Here is a 25,639-nt window from a genome sequence, read left to right on the forward strand (position 1 = left end):
TGTTTGTGTTCGTCTGAGTAGTATGTATGTGCGAATGTGTGTATGTGTGTTTGTGTATGTGTAATGTTTAGCACAGTAGAATAATTCTAACTTCTCTCTATGTTAAGCTTAGTATGTTAGTATGAGTATATCTTAACAATATATAACACAATAAACAGCATCCTCACTACTACATTAAACATTTAACTGGATTAACACACACACACATACACAAACTAATTAGCACACAATCTCCTAACACACATACGCAGGGAGACGAAACAAAAGTATCTTATAATGTAGCATTAAACATAATTACTCCAACAAAAAAAACATAACACACACATACTCTGTAACACATCCCACAAGTCTAAACTAACAATCACACAAAAACCTCCGCCCACTGGGAAGGTCTCGAAAAACAATCAACCGAGCTGTTAACAACAACCCACAACGCTCACACCTCACCTAAATAACCTGTATTCACACACACCCACCCAACGATCCCTTCGATCCTATCGGAAACCTGTAACGAACGACGAACGATCTTTATTCTTTCCATTTGTACTAAAAGTGTCAGTGGACCATTTTTACCACCCCTCCCCTATACTATTTCCATTGTTTCCGTTTTCCTTTTGCTGCACTTTAGACACTTTTAGTTTTGTGTTGTTGTGTTTCTTCTCACAATTATTTACTTTTGATGCAGTTGTCTCACAGTTTGTGAGATGGTTGAGTTTTCTTTTGTTATTTCAACTTTTGTTTGACTTAACAAAGACTTTGTTGTTTTTGTATATATTTTTGTTGTTGTGCGAACTGAATAATGTGTGTAGGAGGGTTTAACACCATCCCAGTTTGGTTGGGGGTGGTGGGTGCATCGTGGTGCAAGCAAGCGGAAAGGACAGCAAAAACAGCGAAGAAAAGAAAGAAACAAACAAAAAAAGAGAGCTCACTCTCTCGCTCTCGCTCTGTCTCTCCGTCTCTCCTTCTTCTACAGTGGAACCGTTTTCAACTGTTGTTTCTCTTTCTTTCTTTCTTTCTTTTTCTACCAATTTCTTTCTTCTAGATAATGTGGCCTTAGCAAACAGTTTTCATCGGTAAATGTGTGCTCCTTTCTAAAAAAAAAATCAAACCCTCGATTTGGCTATGTTCTTCTAGCACTATTCGGAAAGCACCCAAAATTTCAATTTTGCTTCGCAATTTCTTCTTCTTTTATTGTTTACTTCTTCTACGTTTTGTCGCTTTGCCGTGCGCCACGATAGAGCCATGTGGTGCTCAGTTCTTTTGTCACTGCTGAATGCACATTTTGTAGGACACTTCTTTTTCTTTTTTTTTGGGGAATTTAAGATTGTAGTAAGGGGAGAAGTACTTCTTTACTGAAAGTTTTGCTGAACTGTTGTTACTAGAGGCAATTTCTTATGCTTTAGTCACGCAGATTTTTGTGTGTTTCTTTTGAAAGTGTTGGATTTCCAATACGTTTTGTAAAAAAAGGTTTAACGTGAGTTTAGTTTTTTATGCTGCAAACTTGTAGCCTGTTTTTTCCACTTCCAATTTGCTAACGTCATTCACAGAGCTTTGTTGTTATTTTTCTAGACTTAATACCGCTTGATGGGAATTTTGTAAAACCTTTTCTACACTTGGTAGAACACGCTGTACCGCCTTCCTGCTTCTTCTAGTTGTGTATTCTTGTCCAGCCGTTGTGCAACGCGTGTCCGTTCCTATTTTCCTGGGTGACTTAACAACAACTGTCGTTCTGTATTCTCTTTCCACATATGCTGTGTCTGTCCGTGCCGTGCTTGTTGTGCGCTTTTACCCGCTTACCGTCAATGAGTCTCTCTCGCTGGCTCGATCGATCGTTCGCAAGCTGTGTCGTCGCTTGAGTGTGCTTTGCACAACCCTGCAACCCAGAAGTTTAGCATCCTCTTTGATCAACAGCAACGAATATTTCCCTATGTTTTCCCTTCTCCCCAACATGATGAAGCGAGGAAAATTATGGAAGAGAAAAATGTGAATTTGTAACGTAATGTGCGAGACAAAGTATAACAATTGAAAAGTACAAAAGCGTTAATGTTTTAAATTGGCAAATTTGTTGCAAAATTGCCATAGAGAGAATATGAATAGAAATATAAAAAGAAACAGTTTTTGTTTTCATAAAGTTTTCTCGTTCCATTTTAGAATGGAGATATCGTTACTTGAAATAATAAAATAAGTAAACAGGATCGATTACAAAAAGAATAAAAAAACAAAACACATAGATAAAAACAAAACAAAAAACATACATACATCACTTAAATCACTGACAACTACGCACAACACGATGCGTAAAATGCAAAACAGAAAATACATACATAAAACATAACACAACGGAATAGAACAGAGAAACAAAAAACCAAAAAAAAAACATTGTGACAAAGGCAATCAAATACAACATTGTGGATGCCAAGTTCCTGGCCTTCTCATCACACGCCATCATAGCAAAAAAAAAAGCGACACAAAACCACCACAAACCCCCCTACAGACATGCATGCGTCGCCAGTCCCTCTGGCGTTTGTTGTTACTGCGTGTACGTGTGCGTATGTGTGTGTGTGCGTGTGCGTGTGCGTGCCAATTCTTTTTTTCGTTGCTGTTTAAACATGTCCGTTGTTGTTACCACCCCCTCTCACGCAGGCTGCTAGTGCCCGGACGACGGCCAAGCCGGTACACCCTAGAGCCCTTCCCAGCTCCACCACTCGAGACGGACGACGAAAAACCGACGCAATCCCAGTAGTGTTGCAAAAAGCGAGAGAGAGAGCTAGAGAGAGGGAGAGCACGTACTCAAGCATAAAAGCATAGCGGAAGAGCATTGTAATAGTGTACCAAAGAGCACGAAACACAAAGCCGGCAAACTGCTTCCTTCTTTCTCCCGGACGGACTATTGCAACGATCCAACGACGATCACTTAGGGTTCCTTTTCCCTCTTATAAACCCCATTCCCCATACTTCCCACATCGCCCCAAAAAATGGGAACGAGTAACGCTCCTCCACCTCCTCCACCTTCACAATGAGACGCATGAGACGCACCAACGCTGGACCAACCTGGACGCAACGGACGGACGGATGGTCGTCGCACAAACGAAACGAAGGCACCGGCCCGGCCCCAAAACGCGCGCGGGAATCCCAGATGGTTTTTGCATGCCAACGGTGGCCACTTCCACCTCCTTCCCCCTTCACCACCCCCCCCCCCCTCATTCCTGTCCCCTTCGATGGTGTACATTATCAGCCACGGGTGGTGAACACGCTTCACGGTGTGATCGCGGGTGTGATCAGATATGTGACACGGTCGGTTTAGTTACTGTTATTGTTTCGCTCAGCTCTACACGCTCGCTCTGCATGATATGCTGCATGTTGTTTGTGTTGTGATGGTGAGGTGTGGTGTTGTGGAAGTTATGATTTAGAAACGTAGTTAGTTGCAATTTAGCATTTGTTTTTTTTTTATAATTATGTAGCAGAGGGAGATGTTGATAGGTTTGTAGTGCCAAAAGAGATGTATTAGCAAGCTTACCTGTGTAGTTTGTAGCCAGTGCTTTGAGAACACTTTAGAGAACTTTAGTGAGATAGAAACAAAAACTTGTAGCAAAAAAACAAAAAGTACGAAAACAGTATCAATCCACATGCCAAGATGGTAATTACGCAGACCCGAGCGTCGTGCGCAAACTAGCGCGTCTAGTCTAAGGCGCGAAGCCAGCCTACGTCACTTAGTGTAGCCATTACTATTATTATTATTATTATTATTATTAACGAACTTATCTTAGCGCTAGCAAACGGCAGCAGCAGCAGCAGCTCCCCCTTTCTTTCCGCCCCATATAACCCGCAAAGGGCCCCGCTCCGCTCTTCACGCTCTTCTTACCGATGCCAATTTCCGTTTCTTTTCCTTCTCACCACCAGGTACAATACGACCGATTTTGACTTTAGCCTTGTGTCCCATCGTCGTTTGTCGATGAAATGCTGGTATTTAACAAAAGAACAATCTAAACAACCATTTTCTTTTCTTTCTTTGCCATCTCTTTTTCACTCTCTCGTTCCTTGTTAGTTTCTAACCACGTTCTGCTTAGAGAAGCATCATTGCATCCTCTACTCAACTAGTGCATCCTCTACAAAAAACCACACACACAGTTATATCTAAAACACAGTGGCAAATTCGCCTATATTAGCGTGTGTCACTACTTTTCCTTTCGACCTGCTACTAGTCTCTGTTTTTGTAAATTAAAATGAAAAAAATTGCTTTCTTTCAAACAAGGATCCACTTAACTACAAAATTTGCAAAACCTAGCTACTTAATCGGCAAACGACAAACCAACCAATCGCTCCCGTACTTAACATTCCACCTCAATGGATGGGCTGACCAGTATAGTGACTTTAGTGACTGGCCCCAGGCCCGTTCATTGATGAATGAGGAAAGCAAAGAACCATTCGGTCCACAGTATTTTACACCAACACGATCGTATATCTCCTCCAACCCGATAGGGAGGAATCGGGTTCTATCTCACAAACCCAATTCCCATTGAAGCATATAGTATTGTTACTGCTAGTATTATTGTGTAGCGCTGTTAGAGTCGTTTAGCATTTATTTCTCCCTGTTTTTCCCTCTAATCATTCTTTAACTGCATGCATTTTATTGGCTAAACTGTCAAACGCTTTCGCAACACGTGTGTTTACTTCCTTAATATGTAGTGTAGCGCGTAACACCCGTTCTCATTGCTGTAGCTATTATGGCCTACTACGAGCTTGTTGCGTGTGCAGGGAGTTTTGCGCATACGAGCTAAGAGCGCAAGAACAGCGCGCTTACAGGGCACGTGGTAGTAGTCCAGAAAAAGGTGGCTTTCGTCCTGTAGGCTTAATGTAAAGTTGTGCCTTACGGTGTTGAGCGTATGAGCGGAAGAAGACTCTTAATAACCTGGTCGGTAGATATTAAGGCGGTACAACTGTAAGCTTGCATTAGAGACGCACTATTCGGGGAGGCTTCTCCGCCATCGAATCTACTTCAGGAGAGTAAAGCGGTAAAGCGGCACTGTTTCTTGCCAGAAGGTGTCCCCGATTAGTTGTGTTTGGATGTTGGGAGTAAGCTGGACTTTTGCCTAATCTAATCTTACGGTGGAATAGCTAGTAATCTTCTAACTTTAGAACTATCCGTAACGATCGTTAAATATATATAATATATATAACCACAAACTGTATATGTGTGTGTGCGTGTGTATGTAGAATCAAATGGATTGCTTTAGTGGATACCCGTTATTTGGTATACTAGTAAACTAGTTTAACGGTGTTGCGGTGATGAAAGAAAATAGAAAGGCGCGTAAATGCAGTCTCCCGGTGTAGAAAACAAAAATGGGCGAAATATTCGTGCTGTGCTGTTTTCCTTCATCTTCATCTGGGTTTCATTTGAACAACACTCACACACATGCATATGTAACGCTTTGCCAGTGTACCTATAGCATGTACGCTTTGTACAGAAAACGGGTTCATTCTCATCTTGGCTCAGGGTTTAGGTGTTATTTAGTGTGATTGGTTTTAAATTTCATAGCTCATTGGCATGTCAGCTTTTGTAAGGTAGCGCAAAACCACACAACCCTTTCTTCCTACGGTGTAATTAGATATTTGTGATGGGTTATTTTATGTACTAACTGTGTAAAATTATCTAAATGTGCATTTTTACTATTTTTTCCTTAACATCCTTCATGCATAATATGTTTAAAATCACAATTTACGCTATAAATAATTAAAATGTCCTGTATGTCATAATATGACCTAGTATCTAACCATCTTTGCTGTATAAATTTGCCACATAAACACGTGTTTCGAGAGAAAGACTGGGCGTCTCCATTGCGAATGTCATTGATTTTTTTTTTAATTTTGGTAAACTTATTCACCGAACAGACATATGTAAAAAAATGCTTGTCATCATTTTCGCACTTTCCTATTGAATAAGAAAAAAAAACTAATTGCATCACATCTACTAACGGGAATTATTCGCATTATTGGTTTAACTTTCTTGTGGTTACAAATTACAGCAGTAGAATAGATTGCTTGTGGCAAAGTAGAACCAAATGTGTGTAAAATTCGTTACAGCTTGATCTTCCTAGTGTACATAGTACAATGTGCCATCCTTGTAGTAGAAAAAAACGCATTCCTCTTACTACCTCAACGTTCCCATTCGGTGATAGCCAATTTCCGTTACTAGGCGTTACGTTGCGTTACATTCTGTTGCGTTCGTTGTTATATAGTTTCCATTCTGCGTTTAAGTGCCCAGGTGTTGGTTACTTAGTTGTTCGCTTGGCGGCGTCATTCATCGGGTGCTTAGCATCACCAATGCACAAAGAAAAGGGGTAACACCAACGTTGAAAGCCCCATTATTCTGCCTGCGTTACGCCTGTAGTAGTGCATAATTTACACCGTAGTGTGTATTGTTTCCTCGTTCCTTTATCGTAGCTTATCGGCCTTATAGACTCTCTGTCTCTTATTCTGCGCTCCAGTGAACTGTAAACATATGAACTATTCACACCGGTGGCATCAACACTTGCCATTTAAACCACACTGCATATCACTGTTAGCTCCACTCGTTCACTTGTTCGCTACGTAGACGCGCGCATCGACGCTGTGTATAAATTCAACTGTTGTCATATACGTATTTTGTTTCTTTTTTTCTTCTTCTCTTTCTCTCTTTCTCTCTTTTTCTCCCTACCCTGCAACGTTTTTTTTTTATCTCTTTCAATCCAATTTGTTTGCGTACTTTTGCTCCCTTTGGATTCTGTTGTTGTTCCCAAATCCCATTTTTTGTTGTTGAATGAATCTTCCCATTTCATCTGAAACTTTCAACAATCCCTCAACACCCACCAAATGATCCCGCCTTTACACACACACCAGCGAGGCAATCCCAGAAGAAAACTACACCAAATCCCTGCCCGAGCGAGACAAGTACGGAGCCCGCCGAGCACCAGCTCTAATCAAAGCGTCATCCACCAACACGCCTAAATCGGCCGGCCGACGGTCGGGCGGCGGCGGCGGCGGCCCCGTAAACCCCCAAACCACGGCCCTGCTTTCCGCCAGCTCCACCGACTCGGACGAGGACGATGAGGAGGAGGGCAGTGGCGACCGGCACCGGGCCGACGACGCGACGCGCCGGCTAAATGGCGCGGGAAACAACGACGATGAGGACGAGGACGACGACGAGGACGACGACGATGAGGACGAAGACTGTGCGGACGAGCAGCACCCCATATGAGAAATATTCATCTAGGGTAGTCGCGCTCGCACTATCGTGGTAATACATCTGTCTGTCTGTCCGCCGGGAAGCACCTGGCGGCGGCATCACTGGTTGGCCGACCAAGCAAAATGCGGCCGCAAACAACGCACAACACAAGCAACCGTGATTCGGAGGGCAGTTTTGCAATCCCAGCAACCTGTTTAGCGCTTCTTCCAACCAAACTTCCGCATTCGAGCAGTACCCGATGCCTTAGCGTGCGAGTGAGAGAATGAGAGAGCGAGAGAGAGAGGGAGAGCACAGTGTACGGGCAATGAGTAGGCCGTTACTGTTACTTTGTTACCGGCGGTTACACGTTTCGGGTGTGTAACGCTTGCGTGTGATGCAGCGTGTAACGCTTCATTTTCTCGTAGCCTCAATTAAACCTGGTGTGTCGTGCACCGCACAGATAGCATATCCGAAAAGGTAGCCAAGGAGGCGTGTCCTAATGACCGTGAACGCTGGAGTGTTCGTTCACTTATGAGCTACTACTACTACTACTAATAGTACTACTACTACTACTACAACTACTATCTACTTGATCGTTGCGTTACGTTTGCAGAAAGTATTCGAAATCATTCCGTTTGCGTTCAGTGGGAAGCGTTAAGTGTTAAGCAAGAGCGTTACTAGCGAATGCTCAGTACTGTCAAAAAGTGAACCAAGCTGTACCCAGTCGTACTTAGTAGTTAGCAGGCAAAGTAGGAACGATAGAGAGAAGGTGATAGGAAAAAAGGAGAACTGTGAGAAAGGTATAGTTTATTTTGTGGGAGTAGAAATTTTAAAAGACGACAAAACAATCGATCGTTAGTTTGTAATGTAGTGAAAACCAAAACGAGGGGGAAAGTATAAACGATTAATTTTACATAATTTACACAATCGTGTGCTAGTTTCATTGACGCAAGGGCACGGAACATGTTGCTTCCTTTCCCATACAAAATACACACACACACAAATTTGGTGCTATAACAACGTGCAAGAAATAGATCGATCTACTTGCTACATTCAATGGTTAGAGACAGATAGGTATGTATGTGGTTACATATTTGGCAGAGGATTTATTAGACGCACCTAGCGCGTACCTAGTGGCAGCTTCACATCCTCTACCGAAATCGCGCGGGGCTTTAGTTTTGAACAGTGTAGTGTTTGGGTAGTAATTCAACTCAAATTTTGCACCTTTGCGTTTTTCTTTCACCGATAATATCATCGGCTGCTACCGAAAAACGGCAAGCAGAGACTCCCGCACCACCATCCACATCGAAAGATCAACTCCGATAGGCCACCAAACTATGTTACGTTAGACAATTTCAATGTAGGGATAATTTTTAACTACACGCAGCCTCTATCGAAATGGTGGAAGCTGATTAAGGTCTCTTAGTGTCTAAAGAGCATACTAAGAGAAGAGACATAGTAAAAAAAAAAGATCAGTTACCAGCGCAGTACGTCCAAACTATCTACCGTGTTTCGATGGATACGTTTAGATGCTAGACAGATAGAACATACCTTGTGGAGCTGCACAAACACAGCCAACCAACTATCAGATGCAATGCTTTGACGCTTTGCTTCCAAAGTAGTAAATATCTAATTTCAATGTTCACAGTTTCTGGCCTCTGTTTTGCCTTGATTTTTTAATTCTTTAAAGCACAAGAATTTCTTTCAATGAGGAAGAGAGGCTCAAAACACGCGAACAAAACACTTAAAACCCAATAGGAGATATTAAATCAAGTTCTTATACCTTGCAACAGTTACTTAAACCGGTGATCCTTTGCTCCCATGCTGATATGGATGGATGGCACAAATACGCTATGATTTAGTTAGCTTGCCGAATAAAGAAGAATTGTATTTAGTTATTGAATTGTAGCATTATGTAGACCAATGACAAAAACAAAGAAAACACACACACAAAAACATAAAGAAGGTATTATTACTCAACAGTATCGGGGTGTAACAGTTTAGGTATAACTGAGGTTATTTTTGGACAGTAGAAGGGTAGCAGGCGTGTGGGAGAGGGCACGCCCCGCAAGCAGTAAGATACACACACACAAAAGTGCAGTTACGTGTGTTACGGTAAGCTGCCTACTAGTAGGAGTACAGTTGGTGGAAATTAAGAAGTGTGTTACGAACGTTACGACCATTACGCGTCACGTTTACCAGTTGGTACAACCAAGATACTTAATTATGCCATTTCTGTGCATTCTCGTAACGCGTTTGCTGTTTGCTTCTTCGGTATTATGCTATTCTTTTTTGAACATTTTTTTTTGTCTATAGATTTTTCTGAAAAGATGGATATTATTATGATTTCCGTTTTAAATTCCGCATTCTAAGGTGCATTATTCCATTATGTTTGTCAAAGTTACTCGTTATTTTCGATCCTTAAAATTTAAATACTAAAAAGGAAACTAAACTGGGCAATTTAGTTCACCTGGTACGGGCTTTAAGCAGCGGCATCTTGGATTAAAAGTGGGAAAATTCAAGTGATGGCCAACAAAAACAAAAAAAAAACAATTACATACTGTCTGTCCAATCCAAGATGGCAGCGACGTTACGCGGGCGTTACATTGGGGCGTTACCGGCCATTACATGTCAGAGTGAACTGCGGATAGCAAAAAACCAATACATCGTTGATAATAATAGCAGCAACCTTAACGACTGTAGGTCAACTAAACATTTTACAGCAACAGCCTGTACACGCGTACAAGTGTGAATAAAATAATAAAAATAAACAAGCAAAAGTAAATCGCAAACCATCTCTCCCTCCCCTTCCCAATTCCGGCGTACCCGGGAGTGCTTATTTGTCCGCAGTGACACAACCCCCCGACCCAGGTGATCCTCACCTACACATACACACATACACGACACCTAAGCCCCCCAATCTTAGGCAAACCTTTTCCCCCCGTTGTTCGCAAGCAGCAGTAGAATATGCAGCAGAGCATCTACACCATTACCGAAATAAAATGGGGAAAGAAGCAAAAAGGTATGAAGGGGGATGATGCGTATGTGTGTGTGGGTGTGAGAGATTGAAACGAAAAAAGTAATGTGTGTGTGGAAGCCGCGTTTATCAGAAAGCCCACCAGCAGAGAGGAGTGGTTTACTTTTAAAACGAAACTGTACTTAAGGTGATACATTTGGCTAAAAACTAGGCAAGCGCAAAGCTGGGGGAGGGGGGTATTGGGAAGAAAAAGGATACAATAGCCTGTTTGTGAAACTAACTCAATCAATAATTGCAATTGTAATTTGAATGAGGATATGGTAAAACAACACAGAGAAGGAACGAAAAAGTAACACACAAATAGACAAACAAACTCAAAAGTTCTATACACACAGCGAGACAAAACAGATTAAGGACAGTCGATTGTTTGGTACGACAGTTTCCGCTGGTGGTGGTACTGTATTTAAAATAAAAGGGAACTGCAAAGGGTAGAAAAATAAAACGAACAATATCGTACGGGTTAATGAGAGCGCAGGATGGCTGGTAGTTAAATAAAACCAGAAAAATAAACGAAACCTAATGGATCAAGAATAGATAACAGAACGAGAGAGAGATAGAGAGAAGAAGATAGAAAGAGTATAGGCAATCTACTAAGTGGGAAAGGCGAAAGGTAAACAATGTAAGTATGTAATTGAACGTGGCACGTGTGACAGAGAAGCAGACGGGATGTGTATAATAAACTCGAAGAAGGAGAAGTAGAAGAAGAAGAGAATTGAAAACGAATCGTTCGTACGTGTGTGTTACATATTCGGTCGAGAAATAGTAAATAAATGAGGTAAGTATATTATAATAAAAAAAGACTACTATTACAGGGTTTACCATTGAGTTTTGGTTGTTTCCCGAAATGTTTTGGATTCGTTCCACAATGTATTTTTGAATTATTTTTTATTTATAAGCGTCGATTCAATAACATTTTTGAAACGAATGCTTTGTAAAAAAAAAGCGAAAAACGTTGAATAAATTCTAGGACAGTTAGTAAATAATTTTGGGAAACATACAATAAATTCATGGGAATCAACTCGAAGCACCAGTTCAGACACACCGAAAACCACCGTAACGAAGACGACATGACAGCCTAAAAACGCTTGATAATGTCAATAATACAGGGTTTTCGAGTATTATATAGACATGTTCAGCGAGTTGTAGATTCGTTCAGGCATATAATAGACTCTTTCAGCGAGATATAGAATTGTTCGGAAGTAGGCGTTGATATGTTCGGTTATGTGTTCGGCTGATATGTTCGGTTCGGCGTTGATATGTTCGGCGTTGATATGAACGAAACAAACAGCAAATTTCGTCGGTTAGTCGACGGTTAGTCGGCGGTTTAGTCGACTGAAAAAAAGAAGCGTTACGAGGCGTTACATTTCATCGTTACACATTTCGGTGTGTCTGAGCCTTGGCAAAAATTCATTAGTTTGTATCGAGATTTACTTGTTTTTGTTTAAATAATTACTTAAATGTTCTAAATGTTCTAAAAGCTCACAAATTGACGTGTTTATCAAACTAAGCAAACGAATTTAACAGTTTTGCACAGCTTGACAAGCCGCCACTGATTAAACCGGCATCATATTTTGAAGCACTGTTTTCTTTCATGCAAAAGTCCATGGAATCTTAAACGTAACGCAACAAGTTAATGTGTTCGCATTTTAATATTTATTCACTTTGTCTGTGTTGTTTCATGATGTTGATGATGATAAAAAATTAACGATCAGCCCTCCCCATACATTCCCACACGATATTTCGGTTGTTTGCATTACTATTATAGTTGTTGTTTTCGGTTCGATTGTTTCATCCTCCTTACGCGACACACTGGCAATGGTTTATTGTTATGGATAATGCAGTTTTATTTGTCTCGTGTGAATTTTTCCAAAGTACATATTTTCATATTCTTCCATTATTTTGTTGTTTGTTTTTTGTTTGCTTTTGCTTTGTTTACTGTTCCATCAGTATATCAGTGTGTTTCTTTGCATACGTTTTTGTTTTGTCTCTTCCACGTAAACACGGTAAACAACGGGGTAAATAAATAAATATATTGTTTCCGTGTTTTATGCCCTCCCCATTTCCTTTCTTATGAATTTGAACAACATACACATTCACACAGATTGTTACACGTAATGGTTTTTGAAAATGATTAAAACAGAATGAAACATGATGATGATGCTGAGTGACCATTTTGTCCTCTTCTGTTTGCATACTTGCTTGTGTTTTTTTTTGTTTTGTTTGTTCATAAGTTTGTGTTCATTCGTTTATGTGTCTTCATTATAGTTTCTACATTTATGTTTTTTTTGTAATATTGTTATGGTTGAGCTTAATAATTGTCCATTTGCAGTGGTATATAGTTCAGAAGCTGTGGGTTTTTGCTGTACGTTTTGTTTTAGTCTTTCGTGTTGCATCTTTCGTGCTTACGCTAGCAGCTTTGTTTTCCTTTTTTAGCTGTTTTTGTTGGGGGGTTTATACAACATCCACTCCGCTACAGAGGGGTGGGACAGTTTGTAGCAGATTTGTTATCTTTGCAAGTGCTGGCCTATAATGTCATCTAGAACCTTCGTTTTATGTGGCGCGATAAAGCACATATAGTAGAGCTTAAATAAAAGATAAAAAACCTTTGTTTGAAATAATCAAAAATTAAAATAGTACAACCATCAAACTAAGTTTGGGAAAGAGCAACAGAAGAGGTGAACAATTAAATTGACAAACTATTTCTTTCGATTTGTTTTTTGTTTACTTTCTTTGTTTCTCTATTTCATTCTGAACTACTATTCTCATGTTTATTCTCAACTTTATTTTAAGATTTTGCTGTGGTGTGTGTGTTCCGTGTTTGCTTTATAGCTTTTGGAGGGTTTATCCCCAAATTTTCCGTTTACATTTACACACAACACACACAGTTGGGATCGCTGAACGTTTTTGCAGATTTTTAGCCAGTGAGAATATGCTGCTGCTGAAAAAGGAACTCACACAAAGTGTTGTACAATTATTTGGGAAAAGGTTGGAACTTTAGCAACTCTTGTTGTGGTTTCCACTGCGCTAGTTTGCTGATACTTAACACTTATGTATGCATTATCTTTTCTCTCCCACATGAGTTTTACGCATATCTTATGAGTGAATGTGTTTGTGTGTGTATGTGTGTGTGCTTGCTCTTGATTATGATGCTGTATGGTACAGCATATACGGTACGGTACGGATCGTACAAGGAAGGCGGCCGGCCTGGCAATTGTGGAACAACAGAAGCTACAACCTAAACACTCTATCAGCTTGAACTTTGCTTTGCCGAATCGATACTAGGATATGGGAGGTTAGAGAGTGGTGAGATAGATAGAATACACGTGCGTTCAGCAACTGTGGTTCCGCGCGCACACTATCCGCACTACTAAATTCATGTAACGCCCTTTGTTTTTTTTTTTTGCAATACAGCATAAATAGATAACACACTTCGGTTTGAAGTAAGAACCCCATTTATTATCGTTCCCCTTCGTAGTGTTTGAATCCCGCGAATCATCGCTGTTTTTGCTTTAGGGATATACATACTTAGAGAGATGATCGGGAGGGGCTCCAGGGGATTTTCCAGAGGTTTTCGTGTAAGGTCTAAATATATGTATATATTTGCATATGTGTAAGTATATATATTCATATATATATATATAGGTTTGCTTCAGTAGCATCATACTAGCAAATTTGTATAACGAGTTTTGTTTCTTGCTTTGTGTGTGTGTTGGGTTGTTTTTAACGAGCTTAACGAGAGAGATAGAGAGAGAGAGAGTAAAGTTGCTTGCTTTTGCGTTTTTTGTTTGTAATTGATTATCCAGTTTTTGGACGAACACGAATCAAACGTTCGCAATAAATAACGAGGGCATAAATACGATTTAATTAATAATATACACTTACAATAAACGGGCTTCTTTTCTAGTAGCTTATCATTGGACACACTGAGAGGATAACGTTTCTTTTTTTTTAGCGAACAAAAACGGTAAACAATTGACAACGAACGCAATCAGACCCACTCGACCCACATACGAATCGTCTCTGTGGCTTTGCGTGGGGCACATCCTTAACGTGTTGTGTGTGTGTGTCTATATTTTTTTTTAAATAATTTTTACACAAAATTACATACATCACACATCGTTACTACCAATGGAAAGGAGGTTTGTTTGCTAATCCTAGCATTTCTGTTTGCTTCCAGCAACACAAGCATAATAGTTGCAAAACGATTTCTTCCCATTTGTTTGTACCTAAAACAAAAAAAACTGAGTAGAGCTGCTCCATTTAAGACTCAAACCTTAAACGTACATAAAAACAATTACCCTACAATAACAACACCGTAGTAGTCCCTATACATTACATTTGTATGCGCATTGCAACAGATACTGACTGATTTGCTCAAAGATGCATTGCGCAAAATGAGCGCAAAACGAAGCAAAGATGCTGTGGTTGCTTTGTTTCCCTCCCCCCCCCCCCCCACCCTCTAGCACTCTGTTTCTGTTTGTGTTAAATGCAACAAGCCAAAGATAAGACCGTTCCTACCGTTTATGCGTAGAACAAAAGCCACGTACAGCTGGGCGGCGCTACAGATCACTAAATTCACTTCTAGGAATGTTTATCGATTTTTCGTTTCTTCACCACGTCTACAGCCACTAACGGAACAAAGACAATTGCAGTAGGTTGTTATAGATTCACTAAACGTTTTAACACGTTACACACGGCTGCTGTGATTGTAAGTTCACCAGAGTTCACCATTGCTTTAAAGATACGGTGCGCGTAAGAGAGAGAGAGAGGGAATACAGCTAAATATCTACGCTCGTTAATATCTACAAATCGTCGTCAATGTCTCGACCCTGGTTTTGTATGACACTAAACACACGAGCCCCTTCCCACCACTCTAGCGCCAGCATAACTCAGGGGTGCCACAAACTCCCGCCAAATCCCCCTTTTAGAATAGTTGCGCGCACTGAACGCTCTCTCTGATTCACTAAACAGAGCTGAATGGCTTAAATGAGAGAGAAAAGAAAAACACGACTAAAACGCAGCTATGATTGGTTTGGGAAATAGAACCTCTGGGTTTGCTAAACACTTTAACAGTTGTAACTTATCTTACTATAATTAACAGAATCGAATAATACTTTATTCTTGTTGCGGTCTGCTACTGCTACAACAACAACCCTCAACAGTGTTGGCATAGCCATTTTTGCAGTTTTGCATTTTAATCCCTCTCTAGACAGGAAGAGAAAGACAGGGAGAAACAGACAAAAGAGAGCCGAGGAAAGTTTGTGTGTGTGTGTGTGTTTGTGTTCGATGATTGTATATGTGTGTATGTCTGTGTTTGTGTAAATAGAATACTACTATGCGTGGTTCGCTCCTTCGCTATGCGCGCGTTCAATTCAATTTAAACCAACCCTCCCTTTCCTTCGTTCTTGTTTGACTGAATTCTACATTAACATTATACACCTATAACAGTGAAGGGGCAAGAGGGTTTTGTCTTTCACTAAGGGTGGTGGTGGTGCTACTGCGCCTGCCGCTGAAATGCTCGCATGATTAGCTGATTATTATTATTATTGTTGCACTGATGCATAATATCGTTATCGTTAATGATAGTGTTGTCGTTACAGTTAGCGTTATTATAATTAGTGTTATAGTTATTGATTTTATTGTTGTGGTATCGCTTATTGTTGTTGTTGTTGTTGTTGTGTAGATCGTCCTCAGCACGTTCCACAGCGTGTCTGTTGCCGTCAGCGTCGCTGTGGTCGTCTTTATCGTTGGTGCTGCTGCTGGGACCATAGTTCGCCTGATACGGGTTGCTAGCGTTGGTGGTGCTGAACCGTGCGAAACCACTGGCTAAGCCGTCCCGATTTAACGTGTCATTTTGGGCTTTGGTTACGGTAGCAGAAAGCCCTACTGCCCGTTATACATTACCTTCGCGCGCGCAGCATTCGGTGGAAAGTTTTAGAAAGAGATATGAAATAACACACGCTTCTTTGCAGCGGTACAACAAGTGAATTGCAGCAGAAGTTTTTGTTCCACTGCATCATGCAGCTACAGAGTGCCGTTTTGCGCTAAAATATAACTAGCAAGAACAATCCAAAATCTGTTTATCATGCTGTATTTAAATTAGAAAAATAAATCCAAAAAAAACACACAGACAAAAGCGAACAAACACAACGTTTTATACAACAAAACTCGAAATTACGTTTCTTTCTATCGAAATAGAGATAATTATGACAAGAGCTGGTTGGGAAAAGTATAAATGAAGAATGTATATAAATAATGGAACCTTTACTAGAGTATAATTGTCGCTGGACAACAAAAAGTAGTACATCCTATGGTATTTTATCTCACTCTGTGGTATGATATTAGACCGTGCTTTTAACAGACAGTCGCAAGAAACGATGAAACGATACATTAGAATGTAAATAGATCTTTGAAAGTGTACGAAATAGGGAGGAAAAGGTATACAAAGAATATAATATCTTGGTATAGTATAAAATTTAAAGGCACTAAACTGACCTTAGCCGTATCGATTGGTTTTGTGTGTGGAATCAAATTTCCTTCAAACTAGTCATATCTATATATATATATATACATAACACTCGATTCGCGCGTTACAACACAACGGATAACGTACACACAGACACAAAGAGTATAATGAATGGGAATGATGTTTGGCAAAGCGTAACGTAACGAAATTAAAGAGAGAGAAAAATGCTACAACACAAAACGTTACTATACACACCGTTACAAATGGAATCATAACGCAACGCAAGATTCACACAGACAACGTATCAAAGCAGGCACGTCCAGGAGGACTACACGACTGTTACTAAAGCACTACTGGTGTGTGGATGTGTGTGTGTGTGTGTTAACTAGCGGCGGGAGATTTGCCGTTCTTACCGGACGACACGAACGGGCCGACGTAATTGCTCGGAAACAGACCGGTGGTGCCGTTCAGCTCGCCGCGCCACCATTCCGGCTCATCCCGGCCGAGCACGCTAATGATATCGTCCTTCTCGAAGGACAGCTCGTCGTCGTTCAGTGCTTTGTACGGGTACAGTGCGATGACTTTATCTACCGAGTTATGGGGAAAAAAAAGTATTTTTCAAAATTTGCCTCTCAACTGCTAAACAAAATCATAGGTGGTTGTAGTGGTGGTGGTGGTGATGGGTGGTAATGGTGACGGTGGCATTGTGCCCAGGAGCCATCCCTTACCTCGGTTGCTAACCCCTCCTCCCCCTGACTGAACATTCGGGTCGTACTTACCGAGAATCGTTTCCGTCAGCTCAACCTTGCTGGCCGATACGGGCGTGTTGCGGCCGCTGTTTCGTCCACCTTGCAGTATCTTCACGTACGTCGCCGGGAACCAACCAATCTGACGGCGTCTGCCCTTTGCCTGTGAGAAGGAGGAGAAGCGATGGATGTTTAATCCCTCGTTTTTGTTTTTTAGTTGCTAAGCCTCATTTACGCCCGCAACCAATACGCACCTGCAATTCACCCTCCCACCAGCCGGAATCGGTCTTTTTTCTTATCATTATTAGCTGGCCGCGCTGCAGCGATAGCTGCTCGGAGCTGGTCGCCTCGTACGGTGCGATCACCTGTGCCACCTCGCCCTTGCGCCGCAGGCTGGGCGTGGCCGACGTCATCGACATGGAGGAGTAGCGAATGTTTTCCTCGTTCGCGGACGCACCGGAAGGTGGTTGAGTATTGATCTGGGACACTTCCGAGTCCGCTTCGGCCTGGTTGCGTGCATCCTCCGCATCCTGAGTATTGCCGGCGGCAGCGGCGGCCGATTGCTTTCGTTTGGTTTCCTGCTCGTACGCTTGCGGCTGCTGCTGCTGCTGCTGTTCCGGTTCCTGGTGCATGGTTGGCTGCTCGTTATATGTCGCCTGATTGCCGTTCATAACCTCCTGCAAAGGGAAATGCGTTGAGCAAACACACTGAAGCATTTTGGCTTCTCCGATCGGATTACTTACGCCCTCGTGTTTCTGCACATAGTTCGAAGGGAAAATGCCAGTCCGGTTGCCGATGGTGCCAGTCCACCAGTCGCCCTCCTTCTTCGAAACGGCGATCGTTTCCCCTGCGTCAAACACAAGATCGCCTGCCTCCGCCGACTGGTAGGCGTAGCAGGCGACATAATATTCCACATCCCCGTTGCAGGTAGCCCTGTAAGAGTTGACAGCAAAACGGGCGTTAGTACACGTTAGTGCACAACGCTTCCCACTGCTGGCGGGGAGTTCCTTTTCACACTCACTCTGTATTATCGTTTGGTGCGTGATACTCTTCTTCGACTGGTGCGGCGGCGGCGGCGGATGCGGCGATGGTGGTGGCGGTAGTAGTGGTGGTGGTCGTGTAATCAACTTCCGGCTCACTGTACGCTATCGTTTCTGGGACCGCTTCGACCACGTTCAGGTTGCTGTCCACCTTTTCGACGAACGATTCCGGGAACCAGCCAGTGTGACCGTTTATTTCACCCGCCAACCAGCCCGGCTCGGCATTCTGCTCCAGCGGTACCTAATGAGGGGAGAACAGAGTTGAATAGGCTTCTAAATTGACCATTTCCATTCAATTACCATCACAATATCGCCGGGCTGGAATGAAATCTCGTCGCTATTTCGTGCACTAAACTCATAGATCGCCCGGTACTTCACGTAGCCCGGTGGCGTTTGCACATCCTCGCCCGAGCCAGCTGTCACGCTAGCGGCCGGTGCGGCCGGTTCGCTGTTGAGCGCTGCGTGCGTCGTGGTCGTATCCGGAGCGCCCCACGAGTTGGATGTATCCCACGCACTGCTGTATGATTCGTTTTTGCGGTTGTTTTTCATCTCCAAGATCTGTAAATATTCAAAAAAGCGGCACAATGTAAGAGCAGTTTAAATCATTAAAATGTTGACCTCCTTACCTGAATTCTCTGCATATCGTATTCACCGTACAGCTGCTCGCATGCGTCAATCAGATCGGTCAGTTGGGATTTCAGCTCAACCAGCTGGTCCCGGTTCAGATTGATGTCGGTCGTTTTGTTTTCGATCTGTTGCTTGGTGTTTTCTAGCTTGTCCTTCAGCTGCTGTATGACAATCTGAGGAGAGAAAGTGGCACACCATTAGCCCGGTAGAAGGTAAATCTCACTCAATCCGATCCACACACACACACACACCTGTTTGTTGGTGAACTGCAGCTGGCTTTCCGTTTCGCCCGACTTGCTCTTCGCGTCCAGCTTGGCCTTCTCCTGGCTCAGCTGCACCAGCCGCTGGTTTTGCTCCTTCACCTGCGCCTTCAGCTGCGTCATCTCGGCCATCTGCGTGTCGCGCGTGGTGCGCATACCGTCGATCGTGCTCTTGACGTTCGTCACGCCGACGCGCGTGTCGCAGATCTTCTGCGACAGCTCCTTGATGCGCTCGTTGAACGTGCTCAGCTCGACGCTCAGCGATTGGTTCTGCGCCTTCAGCTTCAGCACGTTCTCCTGCTCCCGCTGCCGGTGCTGCTGCATTTCGGCGATCTTTTGCGTTTCCCACTCCAGCTGGCGCTGCTTCTCCATTTCCCTGGTTTGTGATAAAATAGAAAGCAAAAACAAAAACAATTATTTACCAATTAAAAGATAAACGTTGAACACTGAGCGTACTTTCGAGCGAGTTCCTTTTTCTCCAGCTCGCGCTTGCGTTGTTCCTCACGCTCTTGCTCAAGTTCGCGCTGGCGCTGCAGTTCTTTCTCCAGCTCCTGCTGCTTCTTAAGCTCAGCCTCCAGCTTGGCTTTGCGGATCTTTTCCTGCTCTTCACGTTCTTTGCGCTCACGTTCCTCCTGCACGAAAAGATGTAGATTTAAGTCCCGTTAAGAATGTTCAAAACGTTCACCCGTAAAGCGTCTCACTCACCTGTTCTTTCTTCTGAATATCCATCAGCGCTTTTCGTCGCCGTTCCAGCTCGGCCTGACCCTTGTCAAAGTTTTCCTTGCGCTTGTCTTCGAACGAGGCTGTAGATGCATAAATGAAATCGTTTAACTTCCCTGCTGTCACGCTTTGCGCTACTGTTCGCCAGAACAACACACTTACACTGTGGCAGTCCCGATAGCGGATCTAGCTCGACGGCGGCATGCACCGGTGCGCCCTGGGAGGAGACGGAACCGTGCCGCGAGCCCACCACCGAACCGTGGCGCGATGTCGCCTTGCGGAACGACGGCGGCACCAGCTCGGGCGGCAGCGTGGTCGGAACCTTCTCGCCAGCGGCGGCCATATCGCACAAGTACATGGCGAGCACGAACTCTTCGCAGCCGAGCCGACCGTCGGTATCCATGTCGGCCAGGGCCCAGATTTGGGCGAGCATTGCCTGTGGAAGCTTCGTCTGCACCATGATGTTGCGGGCCTGCGGTCCGGTGAGGAAGCCGCTGCGGTTGCGATCAGTCGTGTTGAACAGCTGGGTGTATTTGAGCTTGGCCGGACCCTTGATTGCCCATTCAATTTGTCCGCTAAAGAGTAGGAATTAGTTTCATTAGTAAGCTGTAACTTCCATCACTTCCACATCCGTTGCCGCACTTACGGAGATTCAATAGATGGGGCCCATTCCGAGATAGACATCGAGCGGGCGGGTGTTCCACCGCCGGAATGGGGCGGTGTCGGTGGAGCCGGAACTGCTACACCGCCCACTAGCGGTACCGCCGACACGCTTCCGAGTGGATCGATCAGTGGCTTTACGGCAGCGGTCGGTGGAATGGTCGGAGCGCTCCCAACCAATCCCCCGATCAGTGGCTGTTGCATGACAGCGGCCTGGACGGGTGCTGCCATTCCCGGAATCAACGGTTGGCCCATCGGGATGAGCGGTGGGCCTGCGGCGGACGCAGCGATTAGCTGCGGTGGAAGAGCCGGCTTGGGCGGTGGCACACCACCCGGTCCCATGCCCGGGACGACCGTTTGCGGGGCCACCCCCATTTGATTGTTCATCAGTGGAGGCACTATCGCGTGCGGAACGGCATGCGGTGCCATCAGGGGCGGCTGGGGCTGCGGTACGACCCCGATCGAGCCGGACAGTGACTTGAGCGGATCGAGCGGGCTCAGGCCGGAAGTGGGCGTTAGGATGGGCGTACCGCCGACGGCTGTGAGCGATGCGATGAGCGTTGGTGGCAGTGCCTTCGGCACTTCGAATCCACGCAACTTCAGGTTGATCAGCTTGCAGGCGATGCTGAACTCACCCAGCGTCATCCGTCCGTCCGCATCCGTGTCGGCAAGGGCCCTAAAAATAGAATGCAAAGAGGGGGAAGGGCATTGTTTGTCAGAGGAAATCATAATAAATTGTAATATTAGAAGGTTATTTTTCTGCTCTTAAAAGCCAAATCAAATCAAATGAAACGAAGCTTTTCATTTTTATGAATTTGCTAACGATCAATATTACACATCCGAAGATGATAATCAGCAAACAGCGCTTCGTTAATATGTGTTAAAAGGACGTCGTGTCAACTCGACTCGATGACTCATAGGTAAACAACACATTCCGTACGCCCTTGGGGAGTACGTTGATAATACTCAGACGAACGGTTGGTTAGAACGGGGAGCGCCCCCATGTAACCCTTAACGGGGCAGAGAGTAACGATCTACTGAACAACCCGCCAGAGTTCAGTGCAAACCTCTCATTAATTAGGCACCAGCTAGAAGCAGAGAAGTACATTATCGAGTGCTTAGGCCGAATTGGGCGACTCGTTTGAGCACCATATCCCTCGGCTTCCATGTAGCCTCCTCCCATCAGGGTGGAAAGTAATTGAGCTTTGGGCCGAGCTCTCTTCTAAGCTCTTTGGGGGGTTTTCGGTCGTTGAAAACACAGTTCGATTCGCGGTACTGCACTTGGGCAAGGACGCACGGAGCATAAATTATGCCAAGGGAGAGATTACGCGTGTTTTTAAGGACCGTGTGTGTGTGTCTATGTGGCTAGTCAGAGTAACAAGTGATTGGAGGTCTTTATTTATATGGAGAGGATGGCTCTATTTGCCCACAAGTTTCTATATTCGGCCTATTTAATGCAATTAAGACACGCGTACGATAGGGCGATTTACAGTACCGTGGCACACATATACCGCACCATTCCAACAATTCCATTAACACTTCTTCGCCTGATAATGGGGCCGCCCCACACTGATGACGGACTGTCGGCCGTCCCCTCATAAAATCAATGCGAATGACATTGACGAAAGTAACCATCAATCGTATATGATATCAGCAAATATAGAATGTAACACTGCCACAGTATCTACAATGCTCCGAAAACCATTCACCACGGTGCTGCTGCCCGACGAGTTGCCGACGAAGCCTGCTCCGTTGCGAGCACGAAAAAAGGAGCCGCGAGTCACGTGAGCCAGTTGGGAATGGGAAAGCAGACAAGCAAGCAAAAGGATATGAAATTATTCGGTCGAAATCAAGATCCCAGTAGGCCCAAGCCTCGCCGAGAGCCCTTTTCCGAGGTGAAAACAAAAGCACATCCATAAGAGTGGCTGCTAGAGGCGGGGGTTGCCGCGGGTTCAATTGCACTTTTGCAGTTATGTAAGCGAAAGGAAACCGGAAACACGGGAAGGAACAGTAGTGAAGAGTATGAAGAGGGGGGCGAAAAAAATGGTACCACACAAGTACGAAGAACCCATGAGAATGGTCGCGCGAGCAGCATTCTCGACGACGGGCTATGTTGTGCCAACAGCATATAGAGGGGTGAGTTACACACAAGCTTACCATATCTGGCCGAGTATTTGCGGGGGCAGCTGGCTCTGGAGGAAGAATCCTTTGGCCTGCCCGCCCGTTACCACCCCGTCGACCGGCTGCAGCGACTTGAACTGGTCCTCGTACTTGAGCCTCTCGCGGGACGTTATCACGAACGGGTCGGATGCGTTCATGTTGCTGGTGCTGGTGGTGGTGGTGGTGTTCGTGCTGGTTGATGATAACAACACACACACAAGAGATATTCGCTCGCCGTTCTACGCGTTCGGTTCTAAGTGACCGTTTATCAGTGGGGAAGGGCCACCAGTAATATCCATGCACTGTGGGCGGCCGTGGCGAGCGAAGTTAGGTCGAACCGCTGCTGCTGCTGCTGCTGCTAGGGCACTCCCGGGAGCAGCGAAGAAATTCTTGCTGCCCTGCCAGCACCACCACACACACTCACTATCGTAGTAGGCGGTACTGCCTTTTTCACTTTTTTCACTCGTACCGATTTTTGTTTCTGGCGTATTTTTCACTCGCCCACCGTTTGTTGGTGGTCACTTCGCATTCGCACTGACTTTCGTGGTGCTGTGCGATGGTTGTTGCGAGCTGCAAATTGGAAGGAAATGATATCACCTCAGGTCACTCTGGGGGTATACACACACACACATAGCACCCTCGCCCTTCCCACCCGACACCCCTTCACCCAAGAGCGTACGGGTCCTGCTGCTTCAGGAGTTCTATTCCCTTGCAAGAAGGGAATATAGAAGCTCGCTCAGGCAGCCTACACAACAGGACCACCATGCGCAGGACACGATTCAATAGAAAGTTGTATATCGATTTCTTTCGCTGGCTCACGCTCACACGGTAGCAGAGGAGGAGTGCGTTCTTCACGAGCCCACCAACACTTGATATGCAGCGACTTTTACACCCTTCACGAACGACACAATGCGGCCACCGTTGGGCGTGAGCGTAGGTGCGTTTTCCGACGGGCACGGAAAACGCACTTTCAGCGCTTTGCAGACGCGATTTGCAAGTGAAATTTTACAATCTAGAACCACAGCCTTGCTCACCTCTTCTGTTGGAAGCAAGAGCAGAAACGGAACCGTACAACAGTCGCACTCTGCGCTGAGGGTACAATTTGTTTATCTGTCACTCGCTGGCAGCACCCAACGAGCAGAAATGGCAGGAGAGTGATGATACCCAAGAAACAAAAACACAGACAGGTATCAGCAAAACCAAAATAACAAGATAATTCATTTGAATAACTGTTTAATTTAATTTAATCTTACATTGATATTTATCTTCTTTAAGTGCTATAGGACTTATATGACTGGTTGTCACAAAACTGCTTAACAAATGTCTAATTACTCAAGTGCTACAAACGCCTTAACTGATTGCTAAAAGGCGTCAAAATGACTAAAGCTCTCAGTTTCTCTGCTTCTTCTGCTCAACAACCGTAGTTGGTCAAGGCCTGCCTGTACCACTTGTGGGGTTGGCTTTCAGTGACTTATGGATTGAATTACCCTCCATAGCAGGATAGTCAGTCCTACGTATGGCGGCACGGACCGTTTGTGGCTGGAACCCATGACGGCCCAAGCTCCACAGATTAAGCTTAAACGACTGGAAAATCAAATATCCATAGAAAAAAAAGAAAGCTCCATAGCTTCATTGGTTTGCTCAATAGATGGCGTATTACAACTCATAATTATATTGCTGTCCTTTTCTTGCAATGTGTTTCGACAAGTTTCATCTAATTATAGCCTATATAGGCTTCTCCCAAGCGCCACAGATTAAGCTTAAAAGACTGGAAAATTGAATATCCATAGAAAAAAAAATGAAAGCTCCACAGCTTCATTGGTTTGATCAATAGATGGCTTATTACAACTCATCATTATATTGCTATCCTTTTCTTGCAATGTGTTTCAACAAGTTTCATCTTATCATGACCTATATAGCCTTCTAACTTTCTGAGCAAATATCTATAAGAATGGTCGTGTGGTCAGATACGTGGGTATCAACACCAACGACCATTACTCAAATCTCAATAGCTTCAGTGCTGGTGGTTTCCGTTGGAGTTTAGTATTTAAACAATCGTATCGCGGTTCTAGTTCTAGCGATGCATAACTTCAATGCGAAACCATACAACAGTACAGAGGAAATGAGAAAGCTTTCCTCCAAGCGATGAAGCTCAACTGGTTGGGGTATCCCACCAACAGATGGCGCCACCAGCTTTTTTTTGTTGCTATTTTTAGAATGCATCAGTCGTTTGCCGTCTGCTAAACGAAGTCTTTCTATATTCCGTTTAGGTAGAGAACTTGAGTCGTTTAGAAGCCGTTTAGTGGTCGTTTAGTGGATTTGTGACATTTGGGTGTAATAGCGCAATTTTTATTTTGATGATTAAATGAACAATTTCAGGCTGGTCCCGTGGTATAGTTGTCGAGTCGTAAGATTTAGCACATGCCTTGGGTTCAAGTCTTGAATTGACCCGACCATAAGCAGAATAGATTATCTTTATATGTGTAATTTCGATTTCGAAGCACATTATTGACTATGGCTTACAATCAACTACGGTTGTAGCGCCGAATGACAAAAAAGGACATGAAAAATATTAATCAGTTTTATGATCTGAATTTTATGAACGACCAAATGAACACGCTGTTATTTCGCTGTTATAGTAACTTTCGAGGTTTATTTAGCACAAGGAAGCTGGATTAGTCAGTCCTTCCCTATGGAGGGACGGTTCACACGAGGCTTGAAT

At 43.9% G+C, this 25,639-nt stretch overlaps 2 protein-coding genes across 37 annotated transcripts in view; one reads left to right on the forward strand and one right to left on the reverse strand.

The window, feature by feature from the left end:
• The window catches only part of LOC1279995 (sodium/hydrogen exchanger 3), a 56,911-nt gene extending 45,950 nt beyond the window's left edge, over window positions 1-10,961 (forward strand). For 25 of the 29 annotated variants that reach the window (XM_061660032.1, XM_061660042.1, XM_061660052.1 and 22 more), the window contains one exon: window positions 6,877-10,961. In XM_061660032.1, coding sequence (XP_061516016.1) covers window positions 6,877-7,234 — 358 coding nt within the window. In that variant the 3' untranslated portion in view covers window positions 7,235-10,961. Of the gene's footprint in view, window positions 1-2,643; window positions 5,185-6,876 lie in introns of those variants that run through there. The other 4 variants (XM_061660036.1, XM_061660054.1, XM_061660055.1 and 1 more) reach the window with 1 other exon arrangement.
• Window positions 10,962-12,057: 1,096 nt separating this feature from the next.
• On the reverse strand, window positions 12,058-24,049 carry LOC1279996 (intersectin-1). 8 transcript variants are annotated; one of them, XM_061654994.1, is made up of 14 exons: window positions 22,915-24,020; window positions 20,744-21,433; window positions 20,260-20,672; window positions 20,083-20,180; window positions 19,834-20,009; window positions 19,369-19,753; window positions 19,117-19,290; window positions 18,791-19,048; window positions 18,472-18,731; window positions 18,194-18,383; window positions 17,705-18,127; window positions 17,484-17,613; window positions 17,118-17,291; window positions 12,058-16,142 (listed from the first exon to the last, which is right to left on the reverse strand). In XM_061654994.1, the coding sequence occupies exons 1-14, from the start codon at window positions 23,073-23,075 to the stop codon at window positions 16,132-16,134; spliced, it is 3,543 nt and encodes a 1,180-aa protein (XP_061510978.1). In that variant the 5' UTR covers window positions 23,076-24,020; the 3' UTR covers window positions 12,058-16,131. The 8 variants fall into 8 exon arrangements, with proteins under 8 accessions (XP_061510978.1, XP_061510980.1, XP_061510973.1 ...); XM_061654996.1 differs by lacking the exon at window positions 12,058-16,142 and adding an exon at window positions 16,155-16,293; XM_061654989.1 differs by lacking the exon at window positions 12,058-16,142 and having other exon boundaries at window positions 16,459-17,291; window positions 22,915-23,487; window positions 23,952-24,049.
• Between the last annotated feature and the right edge of the window lie 1,590 nt (window positions 24,050-25,639).

This window comes from Anopheles gambiae, chromosome 3 (assembly GCF_943734735.2).
Source record: "Anopheles gambiae chromosome 3, idAnoGambNW_F1_1, whole genome shotgun sequence".
NCBI classification, from domain to species: Eukaryota; Metazoa; Arthropoda; class Insecta; order Diptera; family Culicidae; genus Anopheles; species Anopheles gambiae.